This window comes from Cyprinus carpio, chromosome B1 (genome assembly GCF_018340385.1).
Source record: "Cyprinus carpio isolate SPL01 chromosome B1, ASM1834038v1, whole genome shotgun sequence".
Lineage (NCBI taxonomy): Eukaryota > Metazoa > Chordata > Actinopteri > Cypriniformes > Cyprinidae > Cyprinus > Cyprinus carpio.
This window is the reverse complement of record NC_056597.1, coordinates 37,747,912-37,774,722: the sequence shown is the minus strand read 5'-3', so window position 1 is coordinate 37,774,722 and position 26,811 is coordinate 37,747,912. Positions and strand designations below refer to the sequence as shown.

The 26,811-nt window shown below is 39.0% G+C and overlaps 2 protein-coding genes and 1 pseudogene across 2 annotated transcripts in view; 2 read left to right on the top strand and 1 right to left on the bottom strand.

Annotated features, from left to right (window-relative positions):
- The window catches only part of LOC122135992 (lipopolysaccharide-induced tumor necrosis factor-alpha factor homolog), a 613,569-nt gene that overhangs the window by 231,361 nt on the left and 355,397 nt on the right, over nt 1-26,811 (bottom strand). The gene's annotated exons all lie outside the window — the stretch shown is intronic.
- Nucleotides 1,604-13,552, top strand: LOC122135987 (annotated as a pseudogene).
- mri1 (methylthioribose-1-phosphate isomerase 1) lies at nt 16,262-26,308 on the top strand. The gene is made up of 6 exons (XM_042717372.1): nt 16,262-16,787; nt 20,055-20,278; nt 21,377-21,546; nt 22,053-22,229; nt 22,307-22,531; nt 25,856-26,308. Exons 1-6 carry the CDS (start codon nt 16,656-16,658, stop codon nt 25,987-25,989), a joined length of 1,062 nt encoding a protein of 353 aa, XP_042573306.1. The 5' UTR covers nt 16,262-16,655; the 3' UTR covers nt 25,990-26,308.

Genomic DNA, 26,811 nt, shown 5'->3' with positions numbered 1-26,811 from the left:
CTTCTGACTCTTCTCCGTGTCAGAGTCTAGACATTAGGTTAAGAGAGTTAGTGGAATCAGCAACAGCACAGTGACGTCAAAAGCATATTGTAATTTCTTCAAAATGAACTATTGTCATCGAGAGAGAACATCACTCTAGATTTTCATCTTCAGACTGGTTTGTTTTCTTCATAGTGTGTTTCGGTCGGTTTTGCTCGGGGATGCTTCCCTCTAATCGGGGGTCTGAACCTCTGCTAATAGAATATTACAAACTGCATCCGCAATGTTTACTGAAAAATTAAATAAGTAATATAGCTCCTCAAATAAGCTTGTAGTAGGAATGGACTGATCACTTATGTTTTACATTGGTCAATGTACCTGCTTGGTTCGATTTTCTTTTGGCCATTGGTCTTGTTTTTCGGTACAGATTCAAATAAATTAATAAAAGTTCAAACATGTTACTTACACAATTGATTTTTGTAATTTGCAAATGTTATTATAAGTTATCGAATGGTTATTCCCTTTAACCCCAATTTAGTAAAAATAAGTTTTAATACCCTATTATCACAGCACTTTAAACATATCAAACAAACCGCTGTTAATGGCGCATAATTAATTTTTTACAAACATTACACTGTCAAGGCAAATAAGCGCGCGAAAGATTCGTGACGCTGTTCGTGATGTCATATTTAGTAAACTATTTCTGCACCTTTTCTCATAGGAGCGGAAAAACAAAACTATGACAAGACAGACCATTATAAAGTGCAATATATGAACTAAAATCTCAATACGACGTCGACACGCTGGCGGTCTGAACTACAGATCCTTGCTGTGGGCGTCGGTTCCCGCGGGCCGTTAATAGCGAGAGCCTCTAGTCGTTGCTATGGGAAAACCTGGCGAAAACCAGGAAGTGCTACATAGACAGCCAGTGTGTTATCTCTGTGTCTGTTTATGACACTCTGGTAGCAAAAAACTCACGACATGGCAGCTTGTTCTTCACAACGGAACAGATATTTATCACGTAAACCGCCGTCGGATGAACATATGACCCAAGGCTTTCGCGTTCAGAAATATTATGTTAAATAAAGTCTGATGTGAGAATTGACCTCTTCGATAGGCATAGACTTTGACTGAATTAGTTGTTCCTTCATGATTTTATGTTGTGAAATTGATCTGAGATTTATTTTATTGGCTGCGTTGGCACTTTGTCCTCCAAGGTTCGTGTGGTGCAAAATCAGCGCAGAGATGTGCTTTGGATTAACCTGTTGCCTGGATAGAACACTAACCTTAGCCGGTTACCACAACTGCTGGGACTTCGCTATTGCTGGAGATTTCGCTATTATAGTCAGTTACTGGAAGGTGACGGAGCTCGGGAGGTAGAAATATTAAACTAGTAACTATGTGTATTTGGCGGTTGAGTGTGTCTTTGCATTGATTTATTATGCAAACGCAGAAGTAATGGTTCACGTAAATGGGGTAGGAATGCGCGATGACGCCACTCGCTCTCTGGTCTGGTTTGTTGTGGTGTCATTGAAAGGCTGATTCTTGCTGGTTTGTAGTATTAACAAATGAATCATTATTTCTTCTCTCACTCCAGGTTGTGAAGGACCCTGTGGATCGGAAAATGAGTCGAAGGCGGAACCCTCCGCAGAAGGGTCAGGGTGCCGCCCGAGCCAACCAGGTGATAAACCCAGGACGAGAGTCAGGGATGTGTCCAGAATCTATGAAAGAAAAAAAAACAAAAAAACAGTCCATATTGAAAGTCATCATTGAATGTGGGGAAACTTTTGCGTGCCACACCATAGAGATTCTTAAAATGTTAATGTTTTGAATCTATAAATCAGTTTGGAGGGGTTATTATTGTAATATATATATATGTCATGTAGTGCAAAGGCACAATTAAAATGTCAGCTTTAAAGTCTGTATGAAAATTAAAAATAACCTGTAAAAAATTAAACTTGAGAATAAAATAGACATTAACCCAACATAACAAACAAATAAAACTTTTTTTTTTTATTCATTCTAGTTGGCAAAGGCAACATGTTCTGACGGTACTTACTGTTGTAAAGTGGTCATATGATGCTTTTTGTTTAAAGATCATTATTTTGTGTATTTTGGGTAACAAAGAATATGTTGACATGCTTTACTGGTTCCAAAAAACACGATTATTTTTCAAATCACTGTAACATTATAGTAGGTCATCTATGCCCCGTCGCCTCTCTCAAATTGCTTCATTTTCTAAAAACTCTTTCTGACAAGCGTCATTCTGCTCTGATTGCCCAAGCTGAAACCATGGCAATTGTGATTGCCGAACACAGCAAGCACTCGTCGTGAAACTGTAACGGCCCTTTCCATAATAAGCGAGCTTCATCTTTCAAATAAATGTAAAGACAGGTTATCAATGTCCTTAGGAAGTGACGCATCAGTCAAGCCGAAAAAAGGGGAAACAGAGTCACGTGACACGACCCACCAGTGCTGAAGATCGTATGTGTTGCCAGTACACAGGGACACGGAAGGTTAAGACAGCTGACTCCACTGTCTGAGAACCGTCTCTCTCTCTCATCTCTCAACTCTCTCGTCTCTCGCTCATCTTTCGTCCCCGCCCGCCAACGACTCTCCCGTCTCCCCTCTCCACTCTCACACACACACACACGTGCAAAACTCTGCATGTCATTTGAACAGTCAACAAGCAAAATACTTAAACAAATAACAAAACATACTTACAGTAGCAGATTCAGAAGAGCGCGATTGTCGTAACAAAGTCAGAATCACCTCCTCTCACTAGGTTTTCACGAAACGGTTGTCCATAAAATGTGTTGCTGTTCTGTTGTAAGTAATCTTTAAAGATTCCTAAATGCATCTACTGTCCGAAGGCCAAATAAAAGTGCTTTTTGGCTTTCACCTCGATACACACAGCATCTCTCTACACCGGCTGCTTCAACACTAACTGCAGTTACTGAAACCACGGAACCTTCTTCTTTTGCTGAACATTTGGGCGGGCATACGCAGATATTTGGATTTCCACATAGTGACGTAGAGAGGTGGGGTGTGTTAGAATGAGGCATTGTAGGTAGGCGAGGCAGAGTCTTAACTTTTATAAAGAATATCTCTTTGGATTTGAGACTTTAGTCTTTTTTGCAACTTTACAGATCTTCTTTATGCACCAAGAGCTTGTAACACTCCAAAGAGAAAAGACCCCTTTAACCTGAGGTACCCTGATACATAAAGTAATAAAATAAAAATTGAAAGGAAAATTATTAAAACATTTATATACATGGTACAATAATGCAGGTGTGTAAAATGCCTTTTGAATTTGCAACAGTTCATATGTAATGTTCCAACAAGCTATGAATATTTAGGCTTATTTACATATATAGATAGACAAAAATAATGACAAAATGGCTAAAACTTTAAATCTGAAATGAAAATATAATGTAATTCAAAATATGATAAAAACTAGAAATAATATCTCAGTGATACAATAATAACACCGGCTGTCCGTCCTCACATGTAATCAGATGGGACTGTGCTGCTGGATTTGGGTCCTGACGGGGGACCTGGATGACTCCGGAGGAAATGATGAGGAGCTGGAGGCGGAGCTTCTTCTGGCATTGATGGGAGGAGGAGCGGAGGAGCGGACCGGCCGGCAAGAGACCTGGAGGAAAAGTTTGTCGTCTACCAACAGCAGGCCCAAACTTGATTCCCTTAGCATTTATCTTTCCTAATCTTTTCTGCTTTTTCTGTAATCATGTTTTTGTACTCATGTAGCTCCGGTGCCCATGGAGGACATCGAGCGGATGGCAGCGCTTTGTATGAAAGACCTGGACGGAGGGGGGGGGGGGGGGGGGGGGGATTTGGTGGGGGGGGGGGGGGGGGGGGGGGGGGGGGGGGGGGGGGGGGGTGGGGGGGGGGGGGTGGGGGGGGGGGGGGGGGGGGTGGGGGGGGGGGTGGGGGGGGGGGGGAGACCTGTACGACGCTGATCTCTTGGTAGAAGACAAACACCCTTCTTTTTTTTTTTAACTTCACCTACAGGGGGCACATCAGATGCGATCTTTCCTCTATTCAGGAACAGGTTTTGATTGGAGGTCGTCTTTATGTGTTTCAGGCCTCGAGTTGAATGATGTGCTGGAAGACGATGAGGAGCAAGTGGTCAGGAAACCTCCTCCGTCACCAGTGCCTCCTCAACGCTCCCATGCTGCAGCGCCCGCATCCCCCAGAATGCACCCTGCCAGCCTGGAGGCTCGCCTGCAAGAGCCTTGGACATGTACCAAACGGCCATCTACCAACGCAATAGGCCACGGGGGGAGACCAGCAAAGCACGGCGATAACTACCCGCGGACGGAAGGTGGGACACTTCCAAGACTAGAGCTCAACCCACACATCGACTTTTTGATGGCAGATGATAATGTCTTAGAGCATGGGTCTTCAACCCTGTTCCTGGAGAACCCCCAGTCCTGCAGAGTTTAGCTGAAAACCCTAAACAAACACATCAGAAGCAGCTAATTAAGCTCCTCAGGGTCTGCTTATAAAAACACTGCTGAAGCAGGTTAGAAATAACTTTGCAGGAGCAGGGCTGAAGGACCTCTGTCTTAAGAGAGCAGGTGGCGAATGTAAAGGTGATATATGACAATTACTGCAATTTATTTGACATATATCTTACTTAAAACATATCAATTTGAGGAAAAAAGAATCTGTAATATCTGTAAAAATAATTAATTTATACTGTATGTTATATAGTATATTTGTCCTGATGATTTCCTGTTTGTTTTTAGACTCTACAGTCTATGCTGACATCAGTTAAAAAGGGAAAGCCCATCAAGCTGAAGATGAGATTCCTCCTCCTCTGTGGCCACCGTGGTGGAAAACCCCCCCCGCTGCTCCGCATGCCGAGCCAATCACAGAGCAAGAAAAAAAAAAAAAAAAAAAAAAAACCTGCTCCAGCAAAAAACACGCCACCACCCGCAGACGGCCAACGTCAAGCCGCGTCCCTCCATCCAAACCTCAGCTGCTACAGCCTCCGTCACAGAGAGTGACGGCCTTAACGCCACCGATACACCAGCCATATCCCCCTCACATGGACCCGCCAGCCCCAGCAGCACAGCACTCAGTACACACACCACACTACACATCACTCACGCTCTGACGTTCTCATTATCAGTTACTGTGAAGCTGTTGCCGTACACCAGATTGTTGTGTGTTTGTGTGTGTCTCAGAGCTCAAAGCCATTATATTAAGCAGACAGAGAGACTATAAGCTGGGCAGCCTTAAAGGCCAAGCAGAGCGGGAACACTGAACAAGCCAAACAACTAACAACTCTACCAAGTGTCCAAGGTGAATGAGTTTTGCCAGTTTATGATCATCAGGTCTAATTTGGGTCACACTCATTTCTTTGTTGCCCTACGCATTTTTTTTTTTTTTTTTATATGCAGTAAGATTCAAAAGTTTGCGTGCTGTACGATTATTTATTTTGAAAGATATTAATACTTACTTCTATTCAGCAAATGCATTAAAGTGATCAAAAGGGCCAGTAAAGACCAGGGTATTACAGATAAACTGGATATTATAAATGAAACTAAAATTTAGTAAAAAAATAGAATTAGAGAAAAAAAAAACAAAAAAAAAAAATACTAAAATTTTTTTTAGAAAATGTTAAGTGAGATAAAATATAAAAACCTAAACTTATTGTACTTCAGCTAGTTGCCTAGGCAAGATTTCTCCTCATTTTCATTTAGTTTATATCTTGTTATACTTAAACTTAAATAAAAATGAATAAAAACTTAAAGAAACACATTTAAAAGAAATAAACTGATAAAAAAAATGAATAAAAACAGACAACAAATTACGCAAAACTTTAGAAAACCAAAATAATGAAAATGGGAAAATATATTTTAAAAAATTGTTACACATAAACTCGATGATACTAAAATAACACATTTAATAATGTTACAAAAAATTCCTGTTTTAAATAACTGATGTTATTTGCCGCGGGCGGTTACATTTAAATGGTTATCTAATAAACCTAAAAAAAAAAAAAACAGACAATGAAGCACTCCTCAACTGATTTCACAATGATAATAATAATAAACATTTCTTGAGCAGCAAATCAGCGTATTAGAATGATTTCTCTGAGGATCATGAGACACTGAAGACGGAGTAATGATGCTGAAAATACAGCTGCGCATCACAGCAATGTGTTTACATTTTAAAAACATATTCACATAGAAACCAGAACAGACTTAACTCAAAAAAAAATTCAAACACATACTGACTGTAAACGTTTGAACAGAAGTGTAGATGTGTAGATTTACCTGGCTACACAGCACAAGGTCAACAAACAATTAACACCTGTGAAAATGAACTTTCCCTTGCTCTCCGTCTCCTCCTTTCCTCACAGAGACTGGACTCGGTGGTGGAGTGTGTTGACAGAGGGGAGTTTGTGGACATCAGCTCACTGCCGCCCCCTCCTGGTACAGCTTTACCTCACAGCTCTCCACTCACCTCCGTTCAGTCTGGTTTTGATGAAAGTGTCTGTCTTTCAGGAGATGTTGAAGTGCCACGCTCTGACCCTCCCCAGCTGTCCTCTAAACCAGCCGCCCCTCCTGCTGCCTCCACTGCTGCCCCAGACACAGGTGAGAACGTGTGTGTGTGTCCGTCCAGCTCACACACATCAAAACACAGACATCAGTTATATGTGTATGTGTGTTTTCAGCTCTCTCTCTGCTCCCCGGAGCGTCGCCGAGGCCTTACAGCAGCGTATGGACAAATACAGAGAGGCTGCAGAGAGCGCCAAGAGCAAAGGAGACGATCGCAAAGCACGCATGCACCAGCGCATAATCAAGGTAACACACGTGAAGACTCGCTTAAATAAGAACAGGTGCTGTTTCATTAACCTCTCGTGTGTGTGTGTGTGTGTGTGTGTGTGTGTGTGTGTTCATCTTGACCTCAGCAATATCAAGACACCATTAAAGCTCATAAAGCAGGACGGCCTGTGAATTTGGCAGAACTTCCTGTTCCACCAGGTACAGGTTTACTTGTTTCTAGCAAGAGCCAAACTTCTGACAAATGTCTTCACAAATATAGTAAAACGTCTTGAATGTTTTGTAAAACTGTAATTTAATTCTGTGGCTCAGTGGTAGAGCATTGCATTAGCAGCTCAGAAGGTTGTGGGTTTAATTCCCAGGAAACACATTTACTGGTTAAAACAAATGTATATCCTGAATGCACTGTAAGTTGCTTTTTTCAGGATTTTTGATGAATAAAAAGTCCAAAAAAACAGCATTTATTTGAAATGTTTTTATATTATATTATACTTTTTTCTTTTAAAATAAAAAAAATCTGTGTATTTATAATAATGTAATTAATTATAATATGTAAAACAGATACAGTGTAGTTAATGTTTCTGCACAAAATAAATTTAATTGTAACTTTAATTTTACAATTCAGACGTGTTTTCTTGCAGCTCTGAGAAAAAAAGTCATAATTACAAGATCTACAAATTGATAAGGATAAATGAAAAATCTGACTGTTTTGCAAGTTAGAGTTTACTTCTCATAATTCTTTTTTTGTTTCTTTGTTTTTGCCATGTATAAAAAAAAAGGTAACTGTGACACTTTTTCTCACATTCTGACTTTTTTTTTTCTTAGAATTGTGAATTTACAATTTCATAGTAGATGGTTTGTGCACCTCATTTCTGACATTGTTAATGTTTGTGCATGTCAGGTTGTCCTCCGCTGCAGGGCACTGAGGGCGGCGAGCAGAATTTTATGGGCGTCCTGGAGACAGCAATGAAGCTGGCCAATCAGGACGCAGATGCCGACGCAGACGCAGATGAAGAACCACAGAAGGTAGCGTCAAAGTTCAGCAGAACCTCTAGAAACTGTGCTTGGGCCTGGTTCTTCATCTCTCTGTGTCTGTGTAGCCATCAGCTCAGCCTGCCGTTCAGAAATCCAGAGCTCCCGCTCCTCCGAAAGCCTCGTCCGCCGCAGGCACGCCCACTGGCTCCACTAACACCCCCAAACTAGGAGGGAAAGGTAGGTGTGTTTAAATATGGGCATTAACGGGTTCGAACTGCTGTGTGACGTCTGTGTTGTTGTGCAGCCCAGCAGCAGCTGGATTTCCTGACCATGCGCAGGCAGCAGTTCGTGAAGGCCGCGCTGCGCTCTAAAGAGATGAAGGACATGCAGGGAGCCGCTCAGCACCTGAGAAATGCTAAAGGCCTCGATTCCATGATCACTGCCGCCAAGGCCGGACTTCCTGTTGACATCACCAAGGTTTGTGAATGAGTGATGCACAGTAAATTAATCTGAACTGGTTCTGGAGGGCCAACGTCATTGACTGAAAGAGTCAAGTTGAATGTGTAATGCCATTTATCCAGGTGCCGCCCGCTCCGGTCAGTGAGGACGACTACAGACTGTCTCATTCACGCTCGTCCGCTCTCTCTCCGCGCTCGTCTGAGCAGTACACTCAGCTGATGGCGCAGCTCAAACACCAGCACGAGGTTATTACACACACATCTGATCCATGTGAAGCACACACTCAATTCAAGAGAAACACATGCTTTATTTACAGTCTACATGACTTTCTAACTCTTGTTTCCAGAAATGCCTGGCGTACTCGCAGCAGTTCACTCATATTGGGAATGTAGCAGAAACTGCCAGGTGTGTTCTCATTTATTATATATATAAAAAAAACATTGTCAGGTAAGAAGAATTTCCAGGTGTTTGTTTTGAGTGATGAGTGTAAACTACTGTTTAAAAGTTTGAGAATTCTTTTAAAAGAAATGAATTGTTTTGTTGTTGTTTTTTCAGCAAGGATGCATTAAATTGATCAAAAGTGCCTTTCTATTCTTCAAATTTCTAGAATCCTTAAGGAAAATGTATAGAACTGTTTTCATCATTGATAATAATCAGAAATCATTCCTGAGCAGCCGATCAGCATATTAGATGGATTTCTGAAGGATCGTGTGTCACTGAAGAAAATTCAGCTTTGTTCACAGAAAAAAATTACATTTTACAGTATGTTGAAATAGAAATCAGTTACTTTAAATTGTAATATTTCACAATATTACAGTTTTACTGTGTTCTTGCTCAAATAAACGCAGCCTTGATGAGCAGAAGAGACAGCCCTAAACCTTTGAATTGTAGTGTATGAATCAAAACAAACAAATCTGATCATATTTACATAAAACAAACATTAAAAATGCAATTTTAAAAAAAAAACTTATTTTTCTATAAATTGTTAAAGTACTGCTTTTTTTTTTACTTATTTCATTTTTATTTAAAAAATATATTTTTTACGTATTAATGGTATAAAATGTATAAATGAAAAAAAGTATTAATTAAAATATGTAATAATTATTAGAATCTAAGCTCTAACCAGAAATACTAACATATATAAAATCTAGCCTTAAAGTGTATTTGTTTGTGTGTTGTTAGATTTTGACTACATTGTGGAGACTAATAAATGCCCCCACATGGATAAGTAAAACCTGATATGTGAAACTAATCATTGTGGGAGCAACAAACAGTCCTCATGAGGAAAACAGATTAATAAAATCAGTAAAAAGTAAATAAAAATCTGCTGAGGGTTTGGTTAAGGATTGCTGCTGAGCAAAGGTCTAAAACCTGAAATGAAATTGTGGGAGAAGCCCCCACAATAGAAAATATCTAAATGTGTGTGTGTGTGTGTGTGTGTGTGTGTGTAGGTTTGAGAAGCTGGCTGAGGAATGCATGAGTAATATTGAAGTGCTAAAGAAAGCTCACGCTAAAGGAAGATCAGTTCCTAAATACCACACAGAGGAGCGCACCTTCAACTCTGTCAAGTGAGAGAACACACACACACACACACACACAACACGTCTGTCAGTGCAGTCGTCCTGCAGATTCACTAAATGTCTGCATCTCTGTGTTTAGGATCTTTCCTAACCTGACGTCCAGTGAGATGGTGCTGACGGTCGTGAAAGGGATCAACCTGCCCACCACTCAAAGTGTGTGTGTGTGTGTGTGTGTGAACGTGTGCCTGTGTGTCATAATCATGTAAACAGATGGTCTCTGAAATACACTACCATTGAAAAGTTAGAATTTTATTCATTTCTTTCAAAAAAGAATTTACTGACCCCAACCTTTTGAACATTAGTGTCTGTTATATAAAATAATGAGATTCTGTCACAGAATGGCTGCAGATGTTATTTTCTTTGTTTTCTCCAGGAGTTTCAGCCAACGATCTGGATGCGAGTGTGCGCTTTGAGTTCCCGTTCCCCAGCGCCGTACGCAACACTTTAACACTCTTCCACACACACACACACACACACACATTCTACTGGCATCTAACAGTGTGTTTGTTTCTTAGGAAGAAGCTCAGAGAGACAAAACCAGTACTGTGAGAAACACCAACTGTCCAGGTACACACACACACACACACATGTGCGATCTGTGTTAAACAGGTGGCGGCATTAGCTGACAGTCTTTGTGTTTTCAGAGTTTAAGGAGCAGTTCAAGCTGAACATCAAGCGGGATCACAGAGGCTTTAAGAGAGTGGTACAGGCCAAAGGCATCAAGTTTGAGATCGTACACAAAGGGTGAGACTCCTAGTAATCATCACTAATAGTGAGTCTGACAATTACACGCCCAGATCACATTCCACCCCAAAAGAAATGACATTAGTCATCACATGAAAATTAAGATTTTTTTTTTATGGAAGCTTCTTACCTCCACATAAAAAAAAAACTTAAAAAACAGGTAATTGTGACTTTATATCTCACAATTTAGAATTTTGCTATGAATTCTGATCTCACAGTTCTGATGTTTTTTCCCAAAAAATTCAGAGTTTGCATTGCAAATATAAATTTGCTAATTTTTCCCCCACCATGGACTAAAAAATCAATTCAATCATTGATCGGATCAATTAATTGCTACTTTTTTGGCGAAAATTAATATACATAGTTTCACAGGGATAATTAAGCAGGATTACTTCACGGATTCTCATTACTCTTATTTATCTCCTTTTTTTTTTTTTTTTTTTTTTTTCATTTCATTCAAATCAACATTATTTTCAATGATGATTCTCAATGCTGTCATTTTTTTTAAATTATACATTTTTTATATATTTTTTAAAGGAAATCAGCATAAATGTTTTACAGTTTAAATAATAAGAATTTCTAATTTTAATTGCCGTGTAATTGGTTTAAATGAATATTCCTAAAAATAAGCCTGGTTTTCTTTAGGCAAAATAGTTTTTCACTTAACATACAGTCACTATCATTAGCAGTGAGTCTAATAATCGTGTGTGTGTGTGTGTGTGTGTGTGTGTCCACAGCGGTCTCTTGTGTGTGTGTGTGTGTGTGTGTGTGTGTGTGTGTGTGTCCACAGCGGTCTCTTCAAGACAGATAAAGTGGTGGGAAGTGCTCAGATGAAGCTAGAAGCTCTTGAGAACCAGTGTGAGATCAGAGAGATCATTGATGTGAGTGATTCACTCAAACTCACACACATGTCACATGCACACGAGCGCTGGTGTCCCATGAGGCTTGCTGCCGTTGCAGGTGTTGGATGGACGCAAGTCGACGGGAGGGAAGCTGGAGGTGCGAGTGAAGATTCGCGAGCCGCTGTCTGGAGTTCAGCTGCAGCCGGTGACGGAGAAGTGGCTCGTCATCGACCCGCTCACACCTTCACCGGAGAAGGACCGAGAGCGAGAGAAAGACAGAGAGCGGGAGAAAAGCAGGGAAAAGGAACGGGTATGAGATGACAATAAGTGCTGTTTACATTACACACAGGATCTTGCATACCAAAAACAGTTGGACAGAATCCACATAAAGCATTTTATTTCCAACAGGCTCCTTCTCCAAGATCCAAACCTAGGAACGATCACGACAGGAACTCTAAACCAAGGTAACACGAAAGCTGATCGCACAGCACTGATTTCCTGTGTTTAACACGTGTCTCTGGTTGATTTCAGCTCGTCTCCTCCGCAGTATAAGATGCACAGCTTCAGTCTGCTTCACCATGACAAAGAGAGACTGGAGTGGAAGGTGTGTGTCAGTGATGGGATTGAGCTGTTGACTGGATATAGAGTGTATCCTGAGTCATTTTGTGCGTCTCTTTAGATCAGCGATTATAAGAAGAACAGACGAGACCCGTCAGAGCTGATCAAGCAGCACATGGACGTCTGTCAGCGACTGCAGTGGCAGAAGTCATACCTGGAGAAACATCCGGCAGCACTGACAGGTACCACGTGCAACTAGAAAACTTTGAATTAAGCTGCAAATTCTGTGCACTACCATTCACTTCACTTCAGGGGTCAGGACAGGGGTTTGTTTCTTTCTAGTCAACAAAGAATCCTGACAGGAACCTTTCATGGATTATGATAATGATCAGGGCTGAGTTTCCCAGAAGCATCGTAAGCGTCTACGATGTACTTAGGCTTACAATGCTTTTGGGAAACACAGCCCAGAAATGTTTCTTGAGCAGCAAATCAGCATATTAGAATGATTTCTGAAGATCATGTGACACTGAAGACTGGAGGAATGATGCTGAAAATTCAGATTTGATCACAGAAATAAATTACATTTTAATATATTTTAAAACCGGAAACAGTAACTTTAAATTGTAATATTATATCAAATGAATGCATACTTGGTGAACAGAAGAGACTTCTTTCAGAAGCATTAAAAAATCCCGAACTTTTGAACCATAGTTTAAAGAGAAAAACACCTAAAAACCTAACCATAAACTGCCCTGTTTTACTAGACGTTTATTTTGTTATGAATGAGAGAATAAAATGTTGCATGTGGACTGATTGATGATTCAAATGAATCTGTGAATGCTTTTGAAATGATTAATTTAAATGAACTTTCTAAATGAACTGATTCACTTCAATGAATTGGACTTTCCAGTGCTACATATTAAAGAGCAAAACAGGTCATCAGTAATGTACTGTATCTCTCTGTCTGTGTCTCAGAATATGAAAATGTGCTGCGAAAGTTTGTTCACGGTCTGTCAGACTCAGTTAAAACGTTTTCCAGCCAAGGCAACAGGGTGAGCAAACCACACACACACACACACACACAAAATCAGCACTGATGAACTGTGAGGTGTCTGTTTTTGTTCTCATTTCATGCCGAAATACTTGACGTTACTGAAGTAAAATTGGTAACGAATGTCACTTCGTGTTGACATGAAACACTCATGCAGCTGCTCAGATGTTTCATCAAAAACAAACACAGCAGAAGCTGGATGTCACTTTTGTTAAATCAGTCATTTAGATTCAAGCTAAAGAGCTGTTCTGGTTTCTCAGGATGCAGCAAAAGACGCCCTCGGCCGACTGAAGATGGTGGAGAACGAGGTGAATAATAAAGCCCGCCGTCTCTCTGCTTCAGTCGCATCTCCATGTGAGCTCACTGTCGTCTTTATCATTGTCTCTCTCTCACAGCTGGAGTCGATCAGGAAAAAACGGCCCATTAGAGAGTGACGCAACTGTCTGCTGGAAAACTCTTCACACTTCTGAACTCATGAGAATACAAATGAATCCTGACAGATATAAAGGAGCTGCAGAGGGAAACACTACACACACACACACACACGCAATTAAGCACCTTTTGCATTGCTGCACTTCATTTTGCGGTCCAGACCATCAAAACATTCCTCCATTTGACATCTGAATGTTTCGAGTGATATCAAACTGATCTCATCTCATGCAAAAAAACACACATCAGTCAAACACTAAAGGCGAAATCTCACAAAACCCATCAACAACATGATCACATTTATTTAGCCCCCAAAAAGAAAGAGATTAGAAATTTTAGTTAAATATTTTAGGACCATTAAGATGTTTTTGCAATGAGATTTTTTTTTTTTTAAACACACATTCTCAATGTTTATATAAATTATATATAAATATATAATAAAATAAATATTAGCAATAAGTGGATTTTATATATATATATATATATATATATATATATATATATATATATATATATATATATATATATCATTATTTTCTGAAATATGACTTTATTTGTGAGATTTCCCCATGCAATGCTTTGTGTGTGTGTGTGTATATATATATCAAATAAATAAATGAAATAACGGTTATCAGAGAACAGGTTTACAGACGGTCATTCATTCCCTCTGACAGTTTCATGCATGTACCTTGCACTACAAAAGCGAAATAGTTCTTTTTATTTGAACCCAGTTTTGTCTCTGTGTCTTCTGTCTGATATGGCTCAGCCTAACCTCTCTTTCACATATAAATGCTGTTAATCTGCAGTCTTTACAGTAATCTGTGTCCTCCAGTATTCCCAGATTAGGATAATGCCACTGCACATCCGTGATATGGGAATAATCTCAGCACTCCAGAGAAGATGTTCAAGTGTGTGTGAGTGTGTGTGTTAGATGGAGGAGATGCAGATAATGTCCCATAATCGTGGATTATCCGCACCCCGATGCGTGAGAGGAAATGAAACGGGGCTCAGTGTGCGGGTGTTTCGGGTTCATGTGTGTCTGTGTGTGTTTTGGGTCTGTTTGGTTTGATAAGATGGAATGAGAGGTTTTGTATCCGGGTGATAATGTGTGATGTTGTGTTGTTGGAGATGTGGTCATTCATCTGCTGAGATCAGCATGTTTCTAGGGAAGCTGTCTCTTCTTCTTTTTCTTCTTGTCTGTGTCAGAGTCAAAGAGCATCAACTTTAACCCCTGACTGACACAGTCCAAACCTCTTGTTTGTGTAGAGAAGATCTCAGTGTGTGTGTGCAACAGTCAGTCATTATATCAGCTGTTTGTTTGTTTGATTGCATTTTATTTTAACGAGCCAGACATAAAGCTGCCTCGTTTCCATGACAACCTCTTTATTCGGCGCGCCGTCATCTTTTAGGATGCTGTCTGAACCCAATTAGCCTTCATCATCCTCGTTCACTCCAGCATGTACAGATCAGGTTCATTAGGTTCTCAGCATACCGAAGGCAATCACTGCTAATGTATTAATGTATGTACCGATGTTCTGACGATGGGTCTGTTTTTTAAAAGCTGCATTAACTTGTTAATGTGTCTACGGTGAAGGATATGATAATGTCTAATGTAATAATTAAAAAGGAAAGCTGACCTAAAAATGGAGATTCTGTGATCATTCACTCATATTTGTGTTGTCTAAAGCCATTGACTATTTTTGAAATGCTTAATACAAAAGGAGATGTTTTGCAGAATGTCCTGGCTGCTCTAAAAAGTGTAAGTGAATGGGGACTGGGACTGTCATGCTCGAGAAACAACAAAAACACCTTTAAGGTAGGGTATAAATGTTTGTAATACATCTTTACAAATGTACGCAAATGTAAGTAAGCTTTGAAGTTTTCAAAAATCCTATGGACAAAGTTTATTTCCACTTTTGCCAAAATCTGCCTATTTTTAGTTCTATATCCCGAAGTGTGTTCCGAATAAATTACAGAGTGGCCTCTTAAATCCAAGGTTTATTATAGTTTAATGGGCCGTTCACACAGAATGCGTTCGTTTCTGTGAGTGGCCTCTTAAAGGCCTGTTCACTCAAAGAACAGTAATGTTCTGTTTATTATAAGCACACACTTAAAGGAACAGTTCCCCCAAAAATAAAAATGTTGTCATTAATTACTCACAGTCATGTCTTTCCAAACCTGCAAACCTTCATCTTCTGAACACAAATTAAGATATTTTTAATGAAATCTGAGAGCTTTCTGACCCTGCACAGACCGCAATGCAACTGAAATGTTCCTAGGCCCAGAAACGTTAACAGTGCATGTAATTTTATGAATCTACGACCAAACTTTTTGTGTGCAAAGAGAACAAAAATAATGACTTTATTCAACAAGACCCCATTAACTGTATAGCAAAAAAAATGAAAAACTCCAGTTTTGTGTTACACGGGAGAAAGATCGTTCGAAGCACTGATCTACAGTTTATATAATCTTCTCTATTATAGATCAGTGGAATAATTTTCATGTGAGGAAGAAACCATACCTTTTTAAATTAAAATCCCTCTGAGGTAAAAGACATAATGACATATTTAAATATCACACTTTATAGTTATCGTTCTTGGTGTGGACTGCTTAGAGTGTTTTTGTCATCATTGTCAGACCTAGTCCCTATTCACTTTCACTGTAAAAATAGCCGGGGATGTTTTGTTTGTTTGTTTTAGAACATTATATATTAGAATTCTCATTTTGGGAAGAACCATTGCTTCGGATGAAAGTCCCTGATGACGTCATGGCTTATTAAAATATGAACAATAGCGTCCGCGTGTGCGTTTTTATCGATTCCTTCTCAGAAACATGATCTTGCTCGTCCTCATTCCGAGTCTCACACATCTGCTCTTCATTGGATCCCTCCGTTCAGTCGCTAAGAATACTCCGAATCGCTTTATTGTTGCGTCGCCGTAGTCATAAGAATAATAAAAGGCTTCATGGGATGACTGACAGGAGTGGGCGTGGTCAACGGGCGGGGCTTTCTGCCAGAGCGAACACGCGGCTCCGTGATCGGTGCGCTTTTCCCCCTCGATCCGTGCAGACGCCCACACCTTGTGATTCGCGATTCATGATTCACGAATCGCAGCGCTTTTAACGCACCCCGACGCCACCGGACGCGAAGCGGATCTACGGAACCCGTCACACATCGGCGCCAGCGCTCCCGGAATACGTTCAGCCGCATCTCACACGGGTCATGACGCTGGAGGCGATCCGGTACCGGCCCGGTTCTCTGCAGATCCTCAACCAGCTGCTGCTGCCGCACGAGACCGTGTACGACGAGATCCGCTCGGTGCGGGACGGATATGAGGCCATCAAGAGCATGAAGGTAGGCTACGGCAGGCCCGGTCGACGGATCCTCTGCCCGGTTTCGCTCGCGCACGTCCGGACATCTCAAAGCCGGTAGAAGCTCCTTTGTGTAGGATCAGAGCACGGGCTTGCGCTTTTTGTTCGTGCACGCGTGTGCATGTGTGATCTACATAACATGCGAAATTATTTATTTATTTATTTTTATGCAAGCTTGCGTCTTGCGTGTTTTTATACAGTCTGTGGTCTTAACCCATATAATCCCAAATTTTTCTCAGGCATGAAAGTATCAAAATGATGTGTCATTAGTAACCTCTTGAAATAATCAATAATGTGTTTTGTGGTTGGTCACTATTGTGACCGGTGGGATGAGGTGTATACTGAAATTAAATCATTTCTGCAGTCATCAAAATTCTTCTACATCTCCGCTCAGCTATTAACCCATTTTAAACCGTTTCATCACTATGATTAGTATTATACATTATAACCCCTTATACAACACTGAATATGTATACTAAGATGAAAAAACAAAAATGTGACCCTGGACCACAAAACCAGTCATAAGGGTCTGTTTTTACAAAAATGAGATTTATACAAGCTGAATAAATAAGCTTTCCATTGATATATGGTTTGTTAGGAGGACAATATTTGGTCGAGATACAACTATTTGAATATCTGGAATCTGAGGGTGCAAAAAAATCAAAATATTGAGAAAATCACCTTTAAAGTTGTCCAAATGAAGTTCTTAGCAATGCATATTACTAATCAAAAATAATGTTTTGATAGGGTTAGACATTTACAAAATATCTTCAAGGAACATGATCTTTAACATTCTAATGATTTTTGACATAAAAGACAAATGGATAATTTTGTCCCATACAATGTATCTTTGCCTATTGCTACAAATATACCCATGCTCCAGGGACACAAATAGTTATTATTCCACCGGTCACTACTATTGCCACCAACATGTTTGCTCATTCTATGTCCACACTCAACAAAACTGAATAATTGTGAATTCATATATTAATACTAGACACCTTAAAGATAATGCGTACCAAAAATCTTTATATTAACATACTTTATAGCCTTTTGTTTTGGAGCTTTGATGCAGCCATCATCATCTCATGTTGCAAACAGGAAGTAAACTGCTCTGGTCATGTGACAATTTGCACTACATTTAATTGAAACCCTTTATTTTACCAAATATTTGCTGAAAATGCACTAAAACAACGGTCAGTAATATTTTTAGATGAATATTTTTTAAATGAAAACGTCTTTCCGGTCACTATTGTGAGCGGTGGGATTAAATGAGTTAATTATGCACACGGCCGCTTGGGTAAACAAGTTATTTCCCAAGTTAAATATTTGGGAGGGTTAGTTTATGCTTGTAAAAAATTAAAAGAAATGTTCCTAAAGAAGTCAGTTGTACATTAACAGTTAAATATGCTAATTTGTTTTATTGTTTGCCACTAATGTGTTTTTATGAAGGAACATCAATGTCTGAAGTTTTTAAACCGTGCCCGTCCCGTGTGAACCGCCCCTATAGCACACATACGTCTGCAAGATGTCTGTTAAAGATCCCTTGATCTGGAGAGCATCTGCTGTGTACAAACATCTGATAGACGTCTATAAGAAGTCAGTTTTAGATACATTCTAAAGCCCTGTTCGGACGGGACTAGTTTTCTAAACTGATGTGCGTGTGCTTGTGAACACATGTTGTGACATCAGAAAGGTGTTTGGCAAACCTCAGTTTTCTTTCTCCAGCTGTTCCAGTCTTGATTAACGTAGTGCATAATTAATGTGTTGGGGTGATGGTTTTCCGGCAGCCATGTCTGTGCCTCATTAATAGTCCTCCTGCAAATATCTGGCATGAATTATTGATCGATCGGGGATTCGGGGGCTTTGGTCCTGTGCCAGCCGCTGTCACTGTCATGAGAGTTTTACTAATGGACGGGAAATGACAATCACGAGCGAGCGCTACAGTTACGGTCAGTCCTACACCAGAGAGTCTCTCTTTACTCTGCATTGGTCCAAGAGTCATCACGAGTGGCCCATATAATATAGAGCATGCTTCCACACCAGAGATACCAGATCCTGTCAGAAAATATCTGATTTGTCTCGTAACAGATTTACAGTTGGTCAGCAAAACTGTATTAACAGTCTTCTGTCAGCCAAGAGTAAAGCCAGAGAGAGCAGAAGCAGGAGATGAAGTGCTGATGATAAAAAAAGAGCAGTTTATTGAATAATCTTAGTTGTGTATGTTCCAATGGAGCACAAATCTGGAAAATTACTGCTTCACAACAGCGTCCCGTGACCTTAAAAACCCTGAAAGTAAAACATTCTTCTGTCTCTTACTGTGATGAAGACAAACACCCAACCACTCATCATAAGACTAAACAACAATGGAAAAAAATAAAAAAAAAACAATCAATGATTACATGATTGAATGGAATAATAAACGATTATGAATGAAGAGAATGAATATAAAAGAAAGTGAAACACAACACATGCAATTTGTGTTTATAAAGAGACATTATGAATGTCAGATATTCCAGTTTAGAATGGTGAAGGGGTAGTTCATCTAAACATAACTATTCTGTCTTCATTTCTTTCTTCTGTTGACCTCCATGATTTTTTTCCATTCTGTGGAAGTCATTGGCTACCGTCAACTATTCGCTCAGCAGCATTCTTCAGAATATCTTCTTTTGTGCTCAGGAGAAAATGAAACTCAACAACTTGAGGGCGAGTAAATGATGACACAGTTCTCTCTTTTTTTTGTCAACTGTTCCTTTAAGTCATTATGACAGTTATTTAATGAGCTCTTGGAACTGAATGCCACTTTCAGAATGATGTCATAATTGCTCATTGTAATCATAACGGCAAAATTCCAAATTCTAAAGAACTGATGACATCATACTTGCCGTAATTTCTCTTTGTAGTTATTGAATAATCTCTGAACTGTGTTTACTCTGGATGACTCTATAATTACACCGAAACTCTTAAATGGAAATGTCGCTTTCCTTTAAAAGGTTCACTAAATGCAATGAGTGGTACTTTTGTAAATTCATCCCATTGGATTTCCTGGTAAAATTTGGAATAAAAAATGGGTTTGCAAACAGCATTTTGGCTTCGGCACATAACTTTTATCTCAGAATGTTTTTTACCAGTCAGTATGAATAAATGTATGTGGAGAAAAGTGGTTTGTGAGTGTAGCGGGTGTGAAATCAAGCTCCTGGTGATGAGAAGCGCTGGCGGTGCTGTGACCCTGTGACCCTTCACCCTGCAGGTGCGCGGCGCTCCCGCCATCGCCATCGTGGGCTGCCTGAGCCTGGCGGTGGAGCTGCGGGGGGGCGCGGGGGGCGACGACCTCGTGTCCTTCATCAGGGACTCGCTGTGCCACCTGACGTCCGCTCGACCCACGGCGGTCAACATGGGCCGAGCCGCCCGCGAGCTCATGGAGTTCACAGAGAACGAGAGCATGGAGAAGAACACGGAGCCGCTCCGAGACAGGTGACAGCCCGCCGGACGCTCGAGGGTTTACCCGGGATCAGAAGAGCTGGGGATGTTTGAATAGTTTTGTTTTAATAGCTAGTGAACCAGATATTCCAGAAAAGAGCGGTATATTCTGCTTTGCTTTCTTTGCCACGTCTGTGAAATAATCTTAAAGCTTTTGCACTCATTTGTACTAATTGTCAGCAATTCTAATTGCAGTGTCTGTGCCAATGTTGTTGTTAACTAAAACTATTAAAAATAAAAGTTTTCATTAATTGAAATAAAACTGAAATAAAGTAAAATATAGTTGTTATGAATTAAAAACTTATTTTTTTCAGTTAGTTGCCGAGGAAAATTCAAATGTTCTTTTCAATTTAAGTACTAAAATGACTTAAACTGAAATAAAAATTAATTAAAGCTAGATATAATAAAAAAAAATAGCAAAAACCAATAAAAATGAAAAAAATACTAAAATGTAAACATAGAAAGGAAGTAAAAAAACACATTAAAATGAAGACCTTGCCACAACTAAAGTGAACCAAAAAACATTTTATTTAAAAATTGTTTGTTTGAATTTTTTAATTGTTTTATTATTATTATTTTTATTAAGTAGTATTTTTTTTAAATCTAGTTTTTCATTCCTGTGAGCAGATTTTAGCGGGGGATGGATTTGATTTAGATATATTAAAATAAATAATATAAATATTTTATTTAGGCAAACATTTAAAGTATTATTTAAAATATTTTAAATTTAACAAATTAAAATAAAACATTTTATTTAAATGAATATTTTAATGGTTTTTATTTTGTCATTTTTAAAGTAGTCTAAAATATTTCAAATTATCTACACACCTTTCTACTCTGTGCAGTATCTGTTTTTAAAGAGCCTTGAAGAAAGTAAGCTTATGTTTCCAAATGTACCGTGTATAAATGTTCATCAGATATTCACTGATAAATATAAAATTAAATCATTAAAGGCAACTACATCTAAAGAAACAAAATTAACAACAAAAACGTAAACAAACAACCACAACAGCCTAATTATGAGTACTGCTTTAATTACTCCTTTTTATCTTCCTCTAACGTGCCTGTCTCTTTGGCCACGCCCCCGTGCAGCGTGATTGGCTGGATCGAGGAGATGTTGGAGCGAGACGTGAACGATAACAAAAAAATTGGCAACTACGGCGCGCAGCACATCCTGTCGGGCGTCCCGCGAGACTCGATCACCATCCTCACGCACTGTAACACCGGCAGCCTGGCCACCGCGGGATACGGCACGGCTCTCGGTCAGTCCACGCTCTTACCATTACTACAGAAATCAAAGGATAAGTCCACTTCCACAATAAAACTTTCCTGATCATGTACCCACCCCCATGTCATGTTCATGTCTGTCTCACTTCAGTCGCAAAGAAATTAAGCTTTTTCAGGAAAACATTCCAGGATTTTTCTCCATATAGTGGACTTCAATGGTGGCCAGCGATATCAGGGTCCAAAATACAGCTTCAAAAAGGATATTAGCTGAAGAATAATAGCTAAATGATAATTTTCTGAAAAAGATTCATATTTATACACTTTAACCTCAAATGCTCGGCTTGCTCTAGCTTGAAGCTGCATTTTGGACCTTGAAATCATTGGCCACCATTGAAGTCCACTATATGGAGAAAAATCCTGGAATGTTTTCCTCAAAAAGCTTCGATTGTAGAGTGAAAGACATGGGGTTGAGTAAATGATCAGGAAAGTGGACTCATCCTTGGTGAGTGACTCTGATAATGACTGTATCTGATCCGTGCAGGAGTGGTGCGGTCGCTGCATGCGCTGGGCCGCTTGAAGCGTCTGTACTGCACAGAGACCCGGCCCTACAACCAAGGCGCCCGGCTGACGGCGTACGAGGCCGTGGCGGAGGGGTTCCCAGCCACCCTCATCACAGACAGCATGGCGGCGCTCGCCATGAGGGAGAAGGGCATCACAGGTGACGCATGTGGAGTGTATATGAGTGTCGTGACTGTGTCAGGTGTGTCAGATGTTAATGTTCTTGTGCACACACAGCTGTCGTCGTCGGAGCGGACCGGGTTGTTGCCAACGGCGACACGGCCAACAAGGTGGGCACGTATCAGCTGGCCATCGCTGCCAAGCATCACGGTATACCGTTTTACGTGGCGGCGCCCAGCACGTCCTGCGATCTGAGTCTGGAGAGCGGACGAGACATCGTGATCGAGGAGCGTCCAGCTCAGGAGCTCACCAGCATCAACGGAGTTCCTGTAGCCGCTCCTGGTGAGTCAAGTGGACACTGATAACGAATACACTTCACACAAAATTTAGATTTAGGTTTCAAATTAGAACTATTGAAATAAATTAATATTAGATGAAAAACATCCAAAAACAACATGCAACATTTCTAAGTTTTTAATTTGAAGCACTAAAATTACTGACTGGAAATAAATAGAAGCTAAATTAAAACTGAAATAATATAAATTAAACCTAATTAGTAATATTTACAATAAAATCTTAGTATTAAAAAAAAGAAAACTACAAATATAAAAATAACAATAATTCAACATATTAATAAAAAGTGTAATAGTATATAACTACAACTAAAATAACACAATTTTACTACTACAATAAACACTTTCCAGGTTGAAGAAATCACTGAATTTGCCTTAGTTTGCGAAGATGGTTAAAGTTACATTTTTGACACTTATTAGCAATTATTTTCTAACTTAATAATAAGAACAAAAAATAATTCATATATTTAACTTTTTACCTGCCTTAAGTCACACACACAAAAACTGATTGGTCATTTTACATGTCAGTCAGAGAGAATAAGATGCAAATATAAAGTACTGAGATAAAACATTTAAATAAATTCATTTTCTTGGGATTGTTTTGTGAAATTCAGCAGGCTTCCTTAAAATATATATTTGTAATAATTATACACCTGTTCAGAGGTTTAGGGTTGGTATGATTTTTCAAGTGACAGTGAAGAAATTTATGATGTTTTCTGTTCTTTTGAACTTTCTAGTCTTCAGAGAATAAAGAGAATAAAAATATATCACTGTTTTACAAACATGTGAAGCAGCACAACTTTTTTCAACACTGATAATAATAATAATAAATGTTTCTTGAGCAGCAAATCAGTATATTATAATGATTTCTGAAGATCATGTGACACTGAAGACTGGAGTAATGATGCTGAAAATTCAGCTTTGAATCACATTAAAAAATGACATTTTACAATATAATAACATACAAAACACTTATTTTAAATTATAATATTTCACAAAATTGCTGTATTTTTTTATAATAAATTACATTTTAAAATGCATTCACATAGAAAACAGTTGATTCAACTTGTAATAATATTTCACAATATTACAGTTTGTACTGTATTTTTCATTAAATAAATGCAGCCTTGGTGAGCAGAAGAGAACATCTTATCAGTGCTAAACTTCAGAATGATGGTGTAAGTGTATTAAATGTGCTATTGCTATTGTGTTCATGTATAGTAAATGGCTATTTGTGGGTTTTTTTAATGTTCAAAGCAGCAGGTTTTTTTTTTTTTTTTTTTTTTTATGTAAAGAAAACTGGGTGAGACAAGCAGAAAAAGAACAGAGCGGAGACCGCAGGGTTTAAGTGAGATTTGAAACAGAGCGGAGCTGCTTTTAATTAAACGGTTCTGATATGAGGGAGGAACGATCCTCCGCACATGTGAAAACAGAGAGAGAGAGGAGTCAGAATAAGCAGATTAATTAAAGCTGCAGTGTTTAATAACTGCTGGCGTCTCGAGGGGAGAGACAGATTACTGCACTGCTCTCATGAAAACTGCTGTCTGACTCACAACAGACAAGACCAGGAGATTGAGACGGGAACGCTGGTCCCAGATCAGCACCCCATTCAGTTCATCTCAGCAAATTAACTTGTCTGACTGGAACTGTTATACATCTGTCAGAGAAACAGCATGAATTATATGAGCTAGATTGTGGTCTGTCAGTAGAGTAAAATAGTATAGTGTTAAAATTTTTGTTCGTGGGAACAGATTTGGAGAAATGCAGCATTGCATCACTTGCTCAGCAGTGGATGCTCTGCAGTGAATGGGTGCCGTCAGAATGAGAGTCTGAACAGCTGATAAAAACATCACAGTAATCCATCCAGTCCATCAATTAACATCTTGTGAAGCAATAAAAATGCATGTTTTCTAAAAATCAAATCCAAAACATAAAAGGGCACCTATTATGCTTTTCTAGAAGTCTCAGGTGTCCCCCAGGGGTGTCTGAAAGCAGCTCAAAATACCCCACAGGCTGCACGCTGCCCCAAACCCAACCTTTTCTTACAAGAATCATAAAATTAAAATTATCTTCCACTTCACTCTAAACCCAAACCAAAACCTGCCTCACTCCCCTTAAACCTCCCAACTCTGATAATCTGCTAAAAAACATCTGTTTGCGATACATGCTAAAAACAGAGTTTTGTTTAGGATTATCATGTCTACCACACTGAAATCAGTGTATAACACAGAAACACAGATTTTTGTTATGTCTTAAGCGCACGCATCTGAAGTAAACGCATAGAAAGCGGCTTTCACAGCATGTGAGGATGACATGCTCATAGTTTGTTAAAAACACACGAGTAACAGAAACACAGATTTTTGTTATGTCTTAGTTAAACAGCAAAAATTAAAAATTTAAATTATATATAATATAAAGTACCAAAACTATACTGCCTAATATGATAATACCAAGACCCAAAAAATAATCACTCACTGCTCTGGACTGAATAACGTCTATAGCTTTAATAAGATATTTTTTACTTGAATGCTGCTTTTAAATGCTCTGGTGTGAAGATAAACACGGGAACTGTGTGAGGCTCACTCAGGGCGGGGTCTCTGCTAACGCGGCAGTGTGCACATTGCTAAGCTTGCTTAGCCATTATACATCACCATATAACACATATAAACCATAAAAACTTAAAACTGTCAAAAATATCAAAAAAAAAAACTCAATAACAAATAAAAAAAAATTAATAAAATTCATAGTTTGCACATTGCCAATTAGTATTAAGTTAATTTTAAATACTAAAATAACTTCAAATAAACTAATAAAGATCATTAAAAATTTATAAACCTCATATGTGATCCTGGAGCACAAAAGCAGTCTTAAGTAGCACATACAATACATTGTATGGGTCAAAATTATCAATTTTTCTTTTATGCCAAAAATCATTAGTATATTAAGTAAAGAACATATTTTGTAAATTTCCTACTCTAAATATATCAAAACTTAATTTTTGATTAGTAATATGCATTGCTAAGAACTTCATTTGAACAACTTTAAAGGCGATTTTCTTAATATTTTGATTTTTTCTAGATTTTTTGCATCCTCAGATTCCAGATTTTTAAATAGTTGTATCTCAGCCAAATATTGTCCAATCCTAACAAACCATACATCGATGGAATTTCAATGTAATCAAATTTTATTTTTAAAAAATTGTCCCTTATGGCTGGTTTTGTGGTCCTAAAACATAAATAAATTCAAAGTGCACACAGAAAAACTCAAAATAAAATCCAATTCAAAATATTAAATTCTGTGGGTTGTGTTGCAGGGATCGATGTGTGGAACCCGGCGTTCGACGTCACTCCTCACCAGCTGATCACGGGCGGCATCATCACCGAGCTCGGCGTGTTCCTGCCGTCCGAACTGCAGGCCGCTCTGACGGGGAGACTCACGGCTCTGTAGGGCACTCGCTCTCCTCATGGTTTCACCTCACTGTGGTGGAAGTTGCACCTTTAACTACACACACAAGCGTCGGCACCGAGGTGTAAACAAGGTATACTAGGCACGTTCGATTCAACACTTACAACGTGGAATAACACCATGTGACACACACTTGTACAACCCAGGGATGCTTGTAAACACACACAAACACACACACACACACACACACACACACAAGTACGTTCTCCTTCTCTCTGTGTGTACAGCTCATGTCACGTCATCTCATGTCTTGTTCCTTTTTCCACTCGTTTCTTCCCCTCTATCTGGCTCAGCTCCCGTTTTTAACAGGAAGTGTCTCACAGAGGCGGTAAACAGTGTAGAGCATTCAGAGTATTTCAGAATACGGGTCAACTGATGTCCCTTAAGCAGGAACCTCGTGACAGCTGTTAAGAACACACCCGGGTCGTATTTCACCCCAAAATCAAAAAATGAGAAATTACATTTTTTATAAAGTAAACAAAGCCTATTTTAGAACTGTTAAGAAAGATGTTGCATTGTGATTTTAATGGCACTTAAATATTTTTAAATTCCTCCATATTCTCAGTAATGTAATACAAAAAAAAAAAATCTATTTAACTACATTTTAGATTAAAAATATTCTATAATATTAAACAATATTGTTGTATTACTAATATTTTTACTGTAATACTGTAAAAATAATTCTATATTACAGTAATGAGAATCCTAAAAAGATATTTTAAAATATTCTCAAAAGTACATTTCAATAACTTTTAAACGCCAGTCTTTTTTTTTTTTTTGCATTACATTCATTTTGAGAATTTT

Coding starts and splice junctions, on each gene's coding strand:
- mri1 (XM_042717372.1), top strand. CDS start 16,656: ATGACGCTGGAGGCGATCCGGTACCGGCCCGGTTCTCTGCAGATCCTC. Junction 20,279..21,376: donor ACGGAGCCGCTCCGAGACAG/GTGACAGCCCGC, acceptor GCCCCCGTGCAG/CGTGATTGGCTGGATCGAGG. Junction 21,547..22,052: donor GGGATACGGCACGGCTCTCG/GTCAGTCCACGC, acceptor TGATCCGTGCAG/GAGTGGTGCGGTCGCTGCAT.